The following is a 16432-nucleotide window of genomic DNA, read 5'->3' as shown; positions in this document are numbered from 1 at the left end:
TAAGGACACTGATGGCTAAAACTGCCCTGTGTGTCCCCCTCCCGTGGACCCTCTCTCCCTTTTATTGTTTCAAAGTGCTGGCAGGGAGGAAGAAAATGTGGTACCCAAGTTCTGAGTAACATTTTAAACCATAAAAAGTTCCTTCTGGCTCAGCATTTTGCTGATGGACACTTGTGGGGAGGAAGGGGTTTACTTCTCCTTTCCTTGGCCTGGATTTTGAAGCGTAAGGATTGACAGTTGCCAGAGCCTGGTTTGAGTCTCTGCTGGGAAGATCAAACCTTTGTTCCTCTAGGCAATTTTTCCCAATACACTTATATGTCCTAGTGGAGCAAAACAACTGGGCTCCTGATTTTTGCTGGATAATTTTTATTTTCCGTGTTACTAAAACCTTTGAAGCTTTGAAAATGATGGGATAGCAGTGAGGGAAGATGAGAACAGGCTCCACCTTTTTATTTTTCTAATGACTCGTCCAAAAATTCTAATGGGATGAACCCTTGTTCTTTACCAAAATTTACTGTGGAAATGACCTCTTTTTAGTGGGAAATGTGCAGTTTCCTGAAGCAAATGGAGAACTTTCAGCAACATGCATGAAATCCACTGTTTTAAATGTTGCAGAGACTGGAATGAAGGCTCGAGCTGGGTCTTCATCCAAACCTGTTTTCTATCCCTGCTTCTGCCTTCTTTGAGCTGATAAATTGTCATGACTGCTCCAAACAAACCCAGGGATGGAACAACCATCCCCAGCCCTCAACCCATGAGAGTGGGGAAGGTGATTTGATGGTGAATGGTGGGCTTGGAGGGGGATTGTTCTGCCCAGACAGCTTTTGACAAGATGTGCTCAATGGCCCTTAGCCCTCCCTGCCCTGCCCGACGTGGCTCCAAAGCAAACAGCAATAAAACGAAGCCCTGGGCAACATCAGGCTTTGGTCTCTAATCAGTGTGGGTTTGTAACCTTTAACTTCAGCAGCCAGGAGCAGCTCCTGGGGATCTCAGCTGGGGGCTCTGTGTCGTTTTCCTGCATCTCACAACCGCTGATTTTTAGATGCTCAGCCTGATCTTTTTATTTATTTATTTTTTAAATAATCCAGTAACCCCAAATCTGCCACCTATGATAGTGTTTGGGAACCTAAGTCCCAGAGAGTCACCAAATGGCCATGTGTTCATGTGCATATGCAGATATTATGAGTCAGGAAAGCTAACCCACTAATTTTTATTTATTTTTTCCTTTTTTTTTTAAACACCATTACATCTCCCCTAGCCATGCAGCAGTGCAGGTTTGATTGTAACAGATCACCTGTCTGCAATGCTCTGCTTTACTAAGCTGTTAGCGCTTGCAGCTGCCAGCAGGCAGCAGTCAGCATTCTCTAATGAAGCAGCCAGGATCCCACAAGCCTCATGGCTTGGAGGCTGTAACTGAGCAGCTGAGGTTACTGCCTGTCCTTTTCCAGCTCTGCTTTGGTTACAACATCAGGCAGTATCTGCTTTAGTGCCTGCTGGATTCAGCAGAGGATGTCTGTCTGCCCATGGGGATAAGCTTGTGGGACAAGCCAGGCAGGAGGGAAGGGTCAGCTCCATTTGGGGATGGTTTCACTGAGATGTGAGTCTCTCTCCTCTAACTTGCCTTGTGGCTTCTGCAGCTCAATGTCCTGAACAACGTCAGCAGCTCGGAGGATGTCAAGCCCTTGCCGGGTCTCCCGGGGATGGGGAACATGAATTATCCATCCACAAGTCCAGGATCCCTAGCCAAACACATCTGTGCCATCTGTGGGGACAGGTCCTCAGGTAGGAGGTTTTCTTTCTTGGGGAAGGCTTTGTGCAGTGAGAGCTGTCCTGGTGCTCTTGTGCAGCACTGAAGAGCGTGGAGGCTCCCTGGGGCTGTACTGGCATGGCAAGATCGTGGCTGGGTCTGGCTGTCTGTATTGCACATTAGTGCCCAAAAGTGAGCAAACCTAAATGCTGTGCTCTTCTCCCTCGTGTCTATAACCTCATTTTACCTTCTGTCCCTGTTTACCAAAGGTAAATCTGCCAAAATCTCTGTGTTCCCATTTCCCTGTGCTTTGTGTTAGCTGGGCTCTGGCTGTGTCTGGGCTTTCTCTCGTACCCCAGTGAGCCTTGCAAACCCCCTCCATATCAATGCACCCCATTTGCTGCCTGTGGCCCTTCTGCAGCTGAGATGCTCCACATCCCTCCACTGGCATGCAGCCCCTCCTTATCACAGGAAAGCAGTGCTCCCATGGTTTGACTGCTGCTGGTCACTGTTGCTGCCAGGACTCACTGAAGCCACTCCAGGCCTGCCAAGGTGATACCCTGCAGTTTTTTCACCTTTGGATGATTTGGTTTGAGCTCCTCCATGCTGGAAGGAAAGGCCAAATACCTGCCTGCCCAGGGATTCCCTTACCTCCCCAGGGAAGCACTATGGGGTGTACAGCTGTGAGGGCTGCAAAGGCTTCTTCAAGAGGACGATCCGGAAGGATCTGATCTACACCTGCCGGGATAACAAGGACTGCCTGATCGACAAGCGCCAGCGCAACCGCTGCCAGTACTGCCGCTATCAGAAGTGCCTCGCCATGGGGATGAAGAGGGAAGGTAGGACTGGGGCTGCTGGAAGCAATGGGATTGGAGAAATTTCCCTTTGTTCATTAGGATAAATCGGGCTCTTGGTGATCCTCCAAGGCCGGTGCATTCCAAAAACCCACACTGAGGGTATCGGGGTGGGGGTTTGCACCTCATTACGTAAAGGAAATGAGAATCGAGGTTTAGGTTGGAAAAGAATTTTATGATCAAGTGTGTTACAGTGAGCTCATGGGCACTCTGTGCTCCCTTCCCTGGGACCCCTGTGACTCTGATCAAGACAACCCTGGACCCCTCCTTCCTGCCCCAATGGGGTTGGTGGAGAACCAGAGAAGCCCTCCCTGTCCAAAGTCTATACAGACCCCCTGACATTTCCTGATCGTCCTTTTTTGCCCCGCTCTCCACATGAACATCACAGAATAAAGAGAGCTGAACCAACATATATTGGGGGAAGAGCCTCTTGTGGAAATCTTTGCCATCTCCTGATATTCCTCCCCTCACAGCCTAGGCCCTCTGAGCTAGCCTGGGATATTTAGGGGGCTGTGCAAGGTGGGGAACGTCACAAGTGGAACCATTGGCCCAGCAATGCAGATTCCACTATTAAACCCTGTCCCTAAGTGCCACATCTACCTGTCCTTTCAATACCTATGGGATGTTGACTCAGCCACCTCCCTGAGCAGCCTGTTCCCATGTTGGACAGCCCCTTCTGTGAAGAATTTTTTCCTAATAAGGGCTAATAAGGGAAGAGACTGATGGGGAAGCTTTTACAGTGTAGTTTTCTTCTCACCTAATTGCACACGCTGGTGAGTGTTGAAGCTTTTGACTGTTTTTGACCCAACCTTTCTTATAGTTAGTGACTCTTAATGGCTTGGACCCCGTGGAAACCTGTAAACTTCTGCTGGGGACAGCACCCAGCAGTGAGGGGTCCTGCAGACTTCTTGTCTCCTTTGTGAAGAGCAGCTTCCTTTTTTTGTTTTTGATTTGCTGACTTCATTTGTCACCACCTAATTCTTGTACTGGAGGATAAGGGTGAGTGATTTATTTCTATCTCTTATTTTATAGTTCTCTGTCATTTCCACTCTTAGCCTCACCTGCTGAGCTGCATTGTCTCCCAAATTATGCAAGGTCAGGAAGTGACAACCAACACAGTATTTAAGCTCATTTTTTCTAAGCTAAAGTAATGGAGCTGCCCAGGGAAGCAGCTGTAAAATCGAGCATGAGCTGATCCTCGTCCTGCAGCATCACCAAAGCTGTGCTGCCTCAAGCTCACAGGGCAGCAGGGGACTGCACAACGCCAGGCTGGAATCAAAAACTTAATCCGAGGCACAGCTCCCTCTTCCAGCCAGGTGCAAAGTGGTTCAGAGGACCAGGGTGTTAGCACAACTTCCTTCTGCAGAGAGTGAAAATTTAAACCCCAGGATCCTGGTGGATCCTGTGGGAGTTTGCCTGCAGCAATCACAGGGAGCTTTTTTTTTTTGGGAGCTGCAGAAACTGAGGACAGAGTGCAGCTTGTGTCCAGGGGCTGAGTGATGGGACTGGCATTTCCTTGCCATGTTATTTCTTCCAGTAAGATTTTGGTGACTTCAGAAACACGTGCATGCCTTTTCCTGTCCACTGCTCTAAAGAGGACAAGTGTTCCCCCAGCAGGCTGGCATATACTTGTGTCTTGTGTTGCCCTCCCTCACAAGCACCAGGCTGGATGCCCCACTCATCCATCTCCTTGGGTGCTGCCATTTGTCCCCAGCAGTGAACCAAACAAATATAATACCTGCTGGTCACTTCTTAAGAAGGATTTTTGTATTTCCCTTTGGGAGTTCTTAAAAGAAAAAAGCGTAGCCAGGACTTCTGTTGCACACAAGGTTTGACATACGAGATGCACAGGTCCTACACTGACCTGTCTCACACACAGCAGCCCTGGGAGTTAAAAACTGAGCTTTGGAGAGAATGTCATGCTTCTGTGTCCCCTTTGGAAAGCATACAGAGAGGGAAGAAGGGAGTGAAGGTGTTGGGGTACTGATGTAGAAGGAACTTTCTAGTGGGGAGGATCAGGAAGAGAGGTGATGCCAGGGCCAGACTGGGTAGGATTTTTCTCAGGAATGAGACAAGGCAGAATGTGTGAATCCAGCTGGGGGTTTGGGACTGTCTAGCCCTGCTGCTGGATGCTCTGGCTGCTGTGGGATTGTTGAAAGCATACTGGGACTGCTGGAATCATGCTGAGAGCACAAAAAACCTGTCTGTGAGTGCTGGCTCCCTCCTGCCTCCTCCAGCACCCAGTGACAGCCGAGTCCAGGCTGCCACCTGGAGGTATCAACTCCTCTTCCCTCTGTTCTGAAGCTCCATACTTTGGAAATCACAATCTTTGGTCAAGTTTGGAGGCGACTGGTCTGCAGCCACCTCAGAGTTCTTGGTGTGGGAGCAGCCATTTCAATGGGTGCACATCTGAAATACCCAATTATTTTCTGTTCTCCCCTTCCTGAGGGGGTCTCACCCCACCTGTGGGGACCCCCTGTGAGCAGATGAGTGTTGCTGTGGCTGTGGAGAGCTGTGTTTGTGTCCCTCAGCTGTGCAGGAGGAGAGGCAGAGGAGCAGGGAGCGCAGTGAGAACGAGGCCGAGTCCACGAGCAGTGGCAGTGAGGACATGCCCGTGGAGAGGATCCTGGAAGCTGAGCTGGCAGTGGAGCCCAAAACAGAGGCATACAGTGACGTGGGCACAGAGAGCTCGGTAAGAGCCCCTGGCATCACCTGCAGCCAGAGATTTGAGCTGGGATTTGAGCAGACAAGCAACGTGTGAACGACAAGCATTTTACAAGAGGGCTTTACTCCACACCACCTAAAAAATCACCAGCAGTTTCTCTATTGAAGCTACTCTGAATGACAGCTAGAAAATAGCTTATATGTTATTTTCCAAGCATTTTTGCCCAAGTCTCTTTTAGTTTCAATGAGGAATCTCATTGGAGATGCTGGAGAGTCTGAGAGCCCAGTGCTGGCTTTCACACGTGCATATAGCCCTGAACACTTCTTGTCTGCCCCCGTGACCAAGGCTGGGGTGGAGCTGAGCACAGCAGGATTACTGCTGTGGTTTTACTGGTTTGGATGAAACTGGTGCTCATGCCTGTTTGGGGGCTGCTCCCTGCCTTTTCGATAAGCCCTGGGGAGCAGGACTGCAGCTGGCCACAAGGGACTTGCTATGCAAAGGGCAACAAGCAAACAGAAAAGTTCAGCAACCAGCTCAATGTCTTAGGATTTTAGGTTTTGTATTTTTCAGATCCTGTACTGCTTTAGTGTATAACTCTAGACTCCATACAGAGTGTTAGCTACTATCTCCACATTCTGGTCACACAAAATAATCCCTCTGGGCCTGAAACTCAAGGACACCCTACAGCCTCAGGCCCTGAAAAGTATCAACAAAAAGTGAAATGGGGAGCAGCAAACTGGGGGAATATGACTTCATTATCTGAACGTGTAATTGGAGGATTAAACCCTGATATGTAAATAGACCAAACGTATAATTTTCTGAAAAACTCATGAGCATCATCCATCCTGGGTATAGCCTCTGGGAGGCTTCTGGCTGCCCAAGGTGTGCCTGTTGAAGGCCTTTAATAAATACCCACTTTTACTCTCTTCATCTTGTCTAGCCTCTGTTCTAGGTGGCCACTCCAAGGCATAAGACTGACTTGGCTGGCCACAGAGGGGACAGTGGTAACAAATATCTGCTCTTCCCAACAGCACCCACCTGAGATTATTGGCAGTTTGGGTGTTGTACTTGTGGCGTTGGGTATCGTTAACTCGATTGTGATTATCAAAGACCTTTCACTGATGAATCCTCCTCTTTTCCTCTGCTCTTTTCCTTTTGATACCACTCTCTGTTAGACAAATGACCCTGTCACCAACATCTGCCACGCTGCTGACAAGCAGCTCTTCACACTGGTCGAGTGGGCCAAGCGCATCCCCCACTTCTCCGACCTGACGCTGGAAGACCAAGTCATTCTCCTCCGGGCAGGTAGTGTCCCCCACCTGTGGCTGTCCCTGCTGCCCCTGTCCCTTCTCTGGGCTGTGTGAGAGCCAGCCAGGCTGGATGGTGAATGTGCAGTCCTGAGCCAATCCATTCCTACATCCCCCAGTCTGAGATACGATGAGAGGTTGGCAGAGGCTGTGGATGGGGCAGTAGAATCTGTTGTTTGTAAAGAGGTTTGAGTTGCTAGGAATATGTTTTTTAAGAGGAAAACCCAGAGTATTTCCCCCCTTTCTTTTTTTGTAATTTTTTCCCCTTGAGCCAGTTTCTGCTCCTTGCTTGCTGTTAGTCAGGGTCATCGAATCACAGAACATCCTGTATTGGAAGGAATCTGCAAGAATCATCGAAGTCCAACTCCTGGCCCTGTCCAGAACAACCCCAAGAATCACACCATGTGCCTAGAGCATTTCCCAAATATTTCCAAGGGATAGGCCACCCCTTGCAGTGCTGGCAAGGGGGTGCAGCTGATACTTGGGGCGCCAACTCTCCTCTGAGTTTAGTCCACAGCCAGCAGGGAGAAACCAGCTCTGCTGCTCCATGTGGCACTGATTTTTGGCCAGACTCCCTGAGGTTTCCTGCACTCCTGTGCTTGCAGGCTGGAATGAGCTGCTCATTGCCTCTTTCTCCCATCGCTCCGTGTCGGTCCAGGACGGGATCCTGCTGGCCACGGGCCTGCACGTGCACCGCAGCAGTGCCCACAGCGCTGGCGTGGGCTCCATCTTTGACAGGTACGTGGCCCCGGGGTGGCCAGGCTGGCTCTGCCTTCCCCTCTGAATGGGAGACATGTCCTTAAGGGAACTAGAGCAAACCCTTTGTGGTTTGGGGCAGAAGTAGTTTGGAATGGGCAGGGGATGTTTGACTTATGTAAAAAACAAGAATGGGGTAAAAAGTGGAAAGGGGTTTGCAGCTGCAGAAGCAGATGTTGGGTTGGGTGTGCAGGGGGAGGAAAGCTCCTGTCTCGAGAGTTTGCTGTAGCTATATCTAGGCCTAATATTGCTCACCAAGAACTTTAGATGGCAAAGCCTTAAACCCCAACTGCACACATATTGTGCCTGCCTTGCCTGCTCCCTGGCTGGCAGGACTCTGCCTCACCACTTCTTACCTGGCATGTGTAAGGACAGTGCCCATGTTTTGCACTACACAGTAAAAAGTGGAGAAAACCCATGTGGTTTTCCTTGAGTGAGTGCAAATTGTGAGTGCTGTGTGCTGAACAAAGTGAGAACAGGAGCAGGTTTGATGCTCAGGTCCCTGGATGTTGCTGATGCACTTGTAGAACAGCAGTGTGGGGCATGGCTGTGCCTCAAAGATGCCTCTCTTCCTGCAGAGAAGAACTGAGGATATTCCCAGTGCTTATTTTCAGTGGAGAAACTTGGCTCTGATTGTCTGCTCACCCATGTCCCCCACACGCAGGGTTTTGACAGAGCTGGTGTCCAAAATGAAAGACATGCAGATGGATAAGTCGGAGCTGGGGTGCCTGCGAGCCATTGTCCTGTTTAACCCAGGTAAGCCAGAGGCTGGGGACAGTCCCAGGTGACAAGCACTCCCTCTGGGCCACAGCAGGTCACTGAGACACTGAGCATCAGGGCTGCAGACAGATTTCATGCTTTGGGTTGGAAGGTTCCTCGAGGATCACATCATTCCAAGCCCGCTGCAATGGGCAGGGACAGCTCCCAGCAGACCGAGATTTGTCCCAGCCCTCTCCTGCCCGTGCACACAGCACAAACACCCCCTCTGCAGAGATCCCTTCCCCACCTGTATTTCCTCCCTTGAGCAGATGCCAAGGGTTTGTCCAGCCCCTCAGAAGTGGAATCTCTGCGGGAGAAGGTCTATGCCACGCTGGAAGCCTACACGAAGCAGAAGTACCCCGAGCAGCCAGGACGGTGAGTGCCCCCGGCAAGGCAGCGTGATGCCCACCCTGGAGAGAAGATCCTGGCTGTGCTGGCACTGCCTGAGCCACCGTGCCCAAATCCCCAGCCCTGAGAGCACCGTGGGGATGGGATTCTGTTGCTTTCCAATCCAATCCTACCCTCTGCTGGCCGAGCTCTTGAAGCGCCTGAGGAATCTTCTGCTGGTCTTGGCTCTGGCTGTCACACAGACACTGCAAGGGGGCTCTGGGCAGGGGGGACAGGGAACAGGCTGCCAGCTGCACCCCCTTCCAGCTGCGCCTCCAAACGGGAGGCAGGGACTGCACCTGAGGGTCTGCACACCCTCTGGGAGCCTGGGGGGTTTTGAAGACAGATTTAAGTAGTATTGTGGATAGGTAAGGTGTTAAGATGTTCAAATCTTGGCAGGGGGATTTGGATGTTTGGTTTTTTTTGTTTTGGTTTTTTTTTTTTTTTTCTCTCTTTTAAATTTTAAAAATGCCAGATTCCGTTTTGGAAAGGTACATATTCCCACCACACGAGGCAACAAATGCTTATATTGAATGGTTAAGGGAATCTAAGTCTAAGAATGCCCCATGTTGGAATCTGTGGTATTGATGATTCCAAAATTGTAGAAAGTCTCTGTCTGTCAGCCCCACTGGCAAAGAAGAAGCCATAATTGGTCTGTGCTGGTTCCAAGGTTGTTTATTCTGTTTATCTCTCACATGTTCTGCTGCCCTGCCCAGCTCTGTCCTGCAGGGCAGCGTGTGGGGCTCTGCCCTCAGTGGGATGTTACAAACATTAAATACCAGAAACTCCCTGGGCTGCATTTACAATAACGTGCCAATATCTGTCACCTACGTTGGACAGTGTGTCCCCAGCCTGAACCAACAGAAAAATGCCAACACCACAGTGAAACATGGAGGGCATGAAGAAGGAGAAAAAGGACAAGACACACCCAATTTCCTCCATCTTCTCCCCTTTGAACCCCTCATCTAGAATCCTAAAATTTTACTTTTTCACCCATGCCACACTTAATTATTATTTATATCAAACACTGAGAGCTTGTAATTCATCCTGAGAGATGAATTCTTTTCCATGGACAGAGATCACAGCCAGTGTCTCTGGGGGCTCTGTCCAGGGGGGTTCCTGACCCCTGCCAGGGTCCCAGACCTGCCAGGGCAGCCAGAGGGAAGCTCTGCATTCCCACAGCCCCAAAGCATTTTTTTGGGGGAGAATTGGGCTGGTGCAGGCTTGGAAATAAGTGGGAGAGGGCAGCCAGTGCCTCCCTTGTGCCTCTGACTCTGGTCTTTCCCAGGTTTGCCAAACTCCTCCTGCGCCTGCCGGCGCTGCGGTCCATCGGGCTGAAGTGCCTGGAGCACCTCTTCTTCTTCAAGCTGATTGGAGACACCCCCATCGACACCTTTCTCATGGAGATGCTGGAGACACCCCTGCAGGTCACTTGAGGGTCTGTCTGGCCAGAGCCTGGCCCCCTGTGTCCCTGCACAGCCTCCTGCCCCTCTGCTCTGAGCCCCTGAGAGCTCCAGAGATGTCCTTCGCCCTCCGCTCCTCCTCGGTGGGATTGTCGTGGTTTTGTACAGCTGTAAATCACCCCCTCAAGCCCTTTCTGCGGGGTCACAGATCCTCTACCCAGCTAAAATCCCTCTCCCTGCCCCCCCTGTACAGATAATTGCTTTAAATTATTTTTTCATTCTCAATAAAAGTCAACAAAAGAAATAAAATGATATGAGTGAGGCACTGATTGGAGCTGGCAGAGCAGTGTTCTCTTTTTCTGCGGTCACAGCTTGGGATGGGGCTGAGAGTCCCTCCTGACACTCTTGGGCAGCCCAAATCAGGGCAGAAATGTCACTTGGGATATCTCTGCTTGTGCTGATGGTCACAGTCCTCTGGCTGAGAGAAGACTGGTATTGCTTCTTCTTGTTTCTGCTAAGGATAGACCAAGAGGAACTTGCTGCTGTGAATCAAAACATTTCATTCCACTATCTTAAAAAGAAAGTCTTGGACTCTTTGAATTCTTTGAAGCTCTAAAGTAATATTTAAAGTAAGTTTTTAATGTGGGAGAGGCTGGTTGTCTGGTTGTTGGTTGGTTAGTTTGGTTTTTTGTTTTTCTTTTCTGAGCTGCTGACAAAAACCTGAAATCCAGGTGGAGTATTTGGAAGTGATGCAGATGTGCTCGTGGATAACTTTCCACTTTCCTGAAGCTTCACACATCCAGTTCTTTTTTCTTTTCCCCTCCATATTTTTGCTCTGGAAACAGCTTCACGAAGCCCAAATTTATAATCTCACACTTCCACAAGTGAAACTTGCAGGGAAGGCAAGAACAAGACCCTCTAACAAACCATCCTCAAAGGCTTGCCTGGTCTTTCCCCTGCTCCAGCAGCACCGCTGGAGCTCCCCACTGCAACCAGAGTCAAACGAGTTAAAGACATTAATTTGTTCAATATGCAGCACTTATCCTGGTGGGAAAATGTCCTCCCAGGAACCCAGCGAAACTGTCTGTATTATTATTCATAAAACAGGTGTAGTGTTAAGTGATCTGCCCCTCCTGACCCTCTCAGCAGACAGTGGGGTGAGATGCAGCTTTGTCTGTCCGTGTGACAGATTGCGACGCTGCCGGCTCGGGGAAGTTGGAGGGAGAGGAGGACTGACAGCAGAAAAGGAAAAAGGATAAAAATGAAACGTTTTGTTGAAGCTCCCACATGGGGATATGATTCATTTTCCAGTTTTTCACTGAGAGAAGGGAAAGGAGAATTTTAAAAAGCTGAGAAAAAAGAGGGAAAACCCCAACATTACAGAAACGCTTTAATTTCTTCTTGTCCTCCTGAGAAAAACTCAGCGACAATTTCAAAACCTGTGAAAAGAACTGACCAAGAAGCTACTTTTAATTGAATAGGTAATTATTTTTGGTTAAAAGAGAGGTGTTTAAATAGAGAAAACACTCAACCTGCTCATTGTAAAACTGCTGCTGGAGAGTCCAACAATAGCACTTCTGGATTGAGAATAAAATTACATCTCAAACTACAACTGGAGAGGCTGCACGCAGACTGTGCTGGGATGGTGCCACACCAATGCTGCTGGTTAGATGAAGCAAGAGGCCACCTCCAGCCTGGGCTGCTCAGGCTTCCCCTCTAAGAGATGTAAACTTCTAAGAACTGGTCCCCAGCTGCCTGGGTTGGATTTCTTTCCTGATTGATGCTGATCTCAACCTACTGTTTGTAAACAAACCCAGACCGCTGCCTGTGATATTTTGGAAGTGGTAAGATAAGGTAACCAAGACAGGGCAGGAAGTCTTGAGGTGGCTGCTGGCCACGTTCACTCTTAGCAGTCTGGAAGGGCAGTCTCTGGGTTCTGGGCCACAAGGTCTCCAGGCTGCAGTTTGAGCAGGGCTTTGTCCTGTTTCTCCAGATGACTACTGGGTTTTTGAAAAAAAAAAATAAATAAATTAACACACAGCACACCACAAAGTCCCCCACCCTGTGTCTGGCAGGGCAGAGAGACCATGATTCTCCACGTGGCCTCTGTGAGTAAGACACCACTTGCTCATCTGAAAGTGCCACTAGCAAAAACCAATGTTGTCTGCAGAGGAAACAAGTCATGGAGCAACCCAGCTCTATCTGCAGTCACTGGGGACCTGAGGGTTGATGCAATCTCCTGGATTTGGTCCCAGCCCTTGGATTCCTCATTCATACTGTAGACCTCTCTACACGGATGTTGTCCAAGAGCTGTGCTGCCCCAAGCCTTGCAAAGCGTAGGAGTGAGTCTTTGGGCACCCTGAGGAACAAATCCCTTAGCAGCTGGCAAAAAGTCACCAGTGTGGATATCCTTCTGTGAGTTGCTGCAGAAGAACAGCAGCTTGGCACAGATGGAGCTTCACCAGTCTTCAGCTCTGGAAAAACCTAATTTTCATAAAACAGTAGAAATCACAATCATTGATAAGCCAAAGAAAGCTTCATCCAGTCATTGGTTACCCCATGAAGCTCCTCAGATCAAGCTCAGACAATTTTCCCTTTGCTCTGGGATGAATAAGCAAGCCAGACTCTGGGAATGACTGCTGCAAGGCCATTTTCTCTTTGCCACCATGCCTCACATCTTCACGAGCTTCCCGAGTTAGCAGCAGGTCGTCACCACCATGGACAAGCTTTGTCCTGGTGTACAGGCCAAAAGTGTCAAAGCATTTATTAATTCTGGGCTGCTCCCTCTGCAATGCTCTGTGGAGGGGGCTTCAAAAAATAGTGGAGTTTTGGGTCCTGTAGTAGCTGCTTCAGTTTCTGCTGAGTCCAACAACAGCACTGTTGGAATCTGAGGTATTGATGATCCTGAGATTGTAGAAAGTCTCTGTCTGTCAGCCCCCTGCCAAAGCAGAAGCCATAATTGGTCTGTGCTGGTTTCCAGGTTGTTTATTCTGTTTATCTCTAACATGTTCTGCTGCCCTGCCCAGCTCTGTCCTGCAGGGCAGCGTGTGGGGCTCTGCCCTCAGTGGGATGTTACAAACATTAAATACCACAAATTACCTGTGCTTTTACAATATTTACATATTTTATAAAATATATATATATATATATATATATGTAAATATATAATATATATGTGTATATATTACTATATTTACAACAATGTGCCAATATCTGTCACCTACGTTGGACAGTGTGTCCCCAGCCTGAACCAACAGAAAAATGCCAACACCACAGTGAAACATGGAGGGCATGAAGAAGGAGAAAAAGGACAAGGCACACCCAATTTCCTCCATCTTGTCCCCTTTGGACCCCTCATCTAGAATCCTAAGATTTTACTTTTGCACCCGTGCCACACTTAATTATTACTCATATCACACACTCAGAGGTTATAATTCATCCTGTAAGATTGAAAACTCTTTTCCATGGACAGAGATCACAGCCAGTGCCTCTGGGGGCTCTGTCCAGGGGGGTTCCTGACCCCTGCCAGGGTCCCAGGCCTGCCAGGGCAGCCAGAGGGAAGCTCTGGATTCCCACAGCAGTGGAAAGCCGTGCATCCTCTTTCAGGGGGGATGGCAAGGTACATTGTGGTGCAAAGCATGATAGAGAAGCCCTGATAAATCCCCAGGAGTTTATCAGCCTGAGTGGACAAAGACCAACCTCTATCTAAGCAAGGCCAGGGGCTGCCACTCCATTTCTCTCTCCTCTCTTCCTGCGCCCTCTGTGCAATCCACTCTACCTGAGACAGGCTTGGTCTGTTGGATTTCAGTGGTGAAATGAGAGGATTTCATCAGCCCAGGGCTGTGTGACAGCACGGTGGCTGTGGGCTGGTCTCTGGCTTGCCTCCGTGCCAGGCTGGCCAGCCCAGCTGGCTGTGCAGCTGCTGATGCCCCTGAAGGGCTCTGGGGGTGGCAGAAGGACAGGGAGGCACGGTCCTTGCAGGGGTGAGTGGTGTGGAGGGACCTCTCTGGTGCTGGACAAGGCTTCTTCTTCTGGATCAAGTTGGCTTCGGGCATTCGAGGCACCTGGATGGTGCTGGCCCAGTGACTCCTGTCCCAGGGGAGGTGGCCTGTAGCCATCTTCTCCTTGGTCTCCTGCCCGCCTGCTTCTGGGGCCAGCCCTGCCCGCTCCTGCGTGTTCCTGCATCTGCTTGGCTGGGCAGAGTTAAGGTGATGCTGGAGGAGGGATCTGGAGCCAGGGCAGCTGCTGTGGCTGTGGCTACCTGGGAGCTGAGTGCTGCTGATCCCCTTCCAGCAGCGAGCAGTGGGGACCTGCACAGAATGTGACAGCTGGGCAGCCCCAGCGGGGAGACGGCTGGGGAAGATGTGCAGCCCCTCTGCCAATGTTGTGGCCTTGTTCCTTCGCTTGGCAGCTTCTGTTTAATGCAGTTCTCCAGCACCACCCGCTTTTTTGCAACACCTGGCTGCCTGTAGACTCCTCAGCTAGAAGGAAAAAGGCAAGACTTGCTTTTCCTCTGGTTTAATTCTCTTTGGCTGCTGGTGCTGCCCCTAGTTCCGCTCTGGGTGAGCTAATAATGGAAACTGGTCCTCAGAAGCTGTAGTGAGCAGCCTGAAATACTCCCTCCATGTTTTGTAGGGCCACTGCCCATGTTGAAGTTGCACTTTAGGGGGGTTGGAGTGTATTTCTTGCATAGTTGACTGGTTCGCCTGGTGATCACCCTTTGCATGAGGCCAGGTGTGCTCTGACCTGTGTGGGAGCTGGTGGATGTGTAAGTCACGAGCAGCAACACCCTGCTGCAGCCTCCCTGGTGATGCACACTTGCCTCAGCCCCCAAACCTGATCTTCATAGACCAAGCTGGGAATTGTACACGAGAGCTGCAAGGTGAGACAGTCTCCAGCCCCTCCTTGTATGGAGAAGAGAAGGAGGAGGAGGAGGAGGAAAACAGTGGGGTGGCAACATCCAGGAAAGAATGACTTCTCTCCCAGCTGTTCCTGCAGCTCTGAGCAGAGAAAATCAGGTGGGCGGTCTGAGTTTGCCAGCAAAGTGCTCTGCACAGGGACACAGATTTTAGCAGCGCTCGTGGATGGTATCCCCACCCCATGGGGCTGGCATTCCCTGGCTCTGTAAGGAAAATCTGCCCTGCACAGCTCTGTGGGATGCACAGGGAGGCAGGAAGAGCTGCAGGCAGTGCTTGGAACCCCTGGTCATGCTGCAGTCTTTGCTGGGCTGGTGTCTTGGCAAGGTGGCTCCAGTGGATCTGGCTACTCTGACACTTGGCTGTAGCTGCTCAGAGACCTTCAGGAGAGCCAAAGACAAAGGTGTCAGAGCCCAGTGCCTCCCTGCTGCAGCCCAGCCTTCCTGGATGTGAGTGGTCAGAGCTGTTTGACACTGACCCGTGTGACAGCACCAAGGCTTTTATGCCCAAACTCTCAGGGAATTATATTGGGATACAGTAGGGCTGTCCCAGGACTGTGTTTCCCTCTCCCGTGGGATTTTGGCAGGGCAGTGAACTGCCTGTGCTAACCTGCGGCCTCTCTCCTTCCTACGAATTCCCAGAGGAGACGACCTCGGTCCCTGCGTCACCCACGTCATCGGGGTGTGGGGAGCACTCGGTGACGAGGATGCCCCACAGAGAGGCTGGGAGCGCATCTGCCCCCGGTGCCAAGGTCAGCGGTGAGCACAGGAGGTGAGGTCCCTAAAAGCCTCCCATCCTCCGCCATCCTACAGCGGCTCCCTCGCAGCTCTGAGGCCGTTTCCCTGCTCGCCGGCCGGAGACGGGGACCCAGCCCTCCTCCGTGCCGGGGAAGCCGCGGATCCCCGTCCCGGCTGCCCCGGCAGCGGCAGGTACGCGGCCCCAGCCCCGCTGCAGAGCGCTCCGACCTGCGGGGCCGTGGAACTCCCCGGAAAACAGCGAAACCCCACAAGCAGGAGGGAAAGGGAGAGCCGGGAAGGACGGGAAAGCGCCGGAGCTGCGGGAAGGCTCCAAGTTTCATCTTCCCCGGCCGGGCGGGACCGTTCCTCCGCGGGTTTCCCCTCCCCGAAACCGATGCGGTTTGGCGGAGACGCAGCTCCGCTTCCCCGGGGCCGCTTCCCCCTGCGGCCCCGCGGAACCGGAGCCCGGAGCGGACCGAGCTCCGCTCGGCGCCAGGGATCACCGGAGACGAGCCCTCCGGGGCAGCTCTCCGGCTTTGGTGTTGGGATTTTTTTTGTTGTTATTTCTTTTTTGTTTTCCCCCCTCCCAGCATTCATTTTCTTTAAACACTCCGGAGCAGCGGGAGCGAGGCGCCCGGGGCGATGCGCAGCGCGGGGGAGCGCATCCCCGCCGGGGACCGCCCCGGGCAGGGGACCGACTTTCCCCAAAGACTGCCAACCTGGGCTTCTCCTGGAAGGGGGACTTGATTTCCAGCCGGTTTCATTATTGGGAGAGACATTGTGGTGGGGCACCACCCTCTACCTTTTTTTTTTTTTTCCCTCCTTTTCTTTCTTTCTTTTTTTCTTTCTTTCTTCTTTTCTTTCCTTTTTTTTTTTTTTTTCTTTTTTTTTTTTTTTTTCT

The 16432-nt window shown here is 50.9% G+C and overlaps 2 protein-coding genes across 8 annotated transcripts in view; both read left to right on the top strand.

The window, feature by feature from the left end:
• Window positions 1–10212, top strand: part of RXRG (retinoid X receptor gamma) — a 40911-nt gene extending 30699 nt beyond the window's left edge. For all 7 annotated transcript variants that reach the window (XM_085586795.1, XM_077785235.2, XM_085586796.1 and 4 more), the window contains 8 exons: window positions 1638–1782; window positions 2407–2586; window positions 5133–5293; window positions 6442–6571; window positions 7179–7311; window positions 7994–8085; window positions 8358–8463; window positions 9764–10212. In XM_085586795.1, the coding sequence (XP_085442921.1) occupies window positions 1638–1782; window positions 2407–2586; window positions 5133–5293; window positions 6442–6571; window positions 7179–7311; window positions 7994–8085; window positions 8358–8463; window positions 9764–9911 (1095 nt within the window). In that variant the 3' untranslated portion in view covers window positions 9912–10212. The remainder of the gene's footprint in view (window positions 1–1637; window positions 1783–2406; window positions 2587–5132; window positions 5294–6441; window positions 6572–7178; window positions 7312–7993; window positions 8086–8357; window positions 8464–9763) is intronic.
• Window positions 10213–15795: 5583 nt separating this feature from the next.
• The window catches only part of LMX1A (LIM homeobox transcription factor 1 alpha), a 44931-nt gene continuing 44294 nt past the window's right edge, over window positions 15796–16432 (top strand). Inside the window, exon 1 of the mRNA XM_085586802.1 lies at window positions 15796–16314. Coding sequence (XP_085442928.1) covers window positions 15926–16314 — 389 coding nt within the window. The 5' untranslated portion in view covers window positions 15796–15925. The remainder of the gene's footprint in view (window positions 16315–16432) is intronic.

The sequence above is a fragment of the Lonchura striata genome, chromosome 8 (genome assembly GCF_050655825.1).
Source record: "Lonchura striata isolate lonStrDom1 chromosome 8, ASM5065582v1, whole genome shotgun sequence".
NCBI classification, from domain to species: domain Eukaryota; kingdom Metazoa; phylum Chordata; class Aves; order Passeriformes; family Estrildidae; genus Lonchura; species Lonchura striata.
This window is presented reverse-complemented; position numbering and strand designations above follow the sequence as displayed.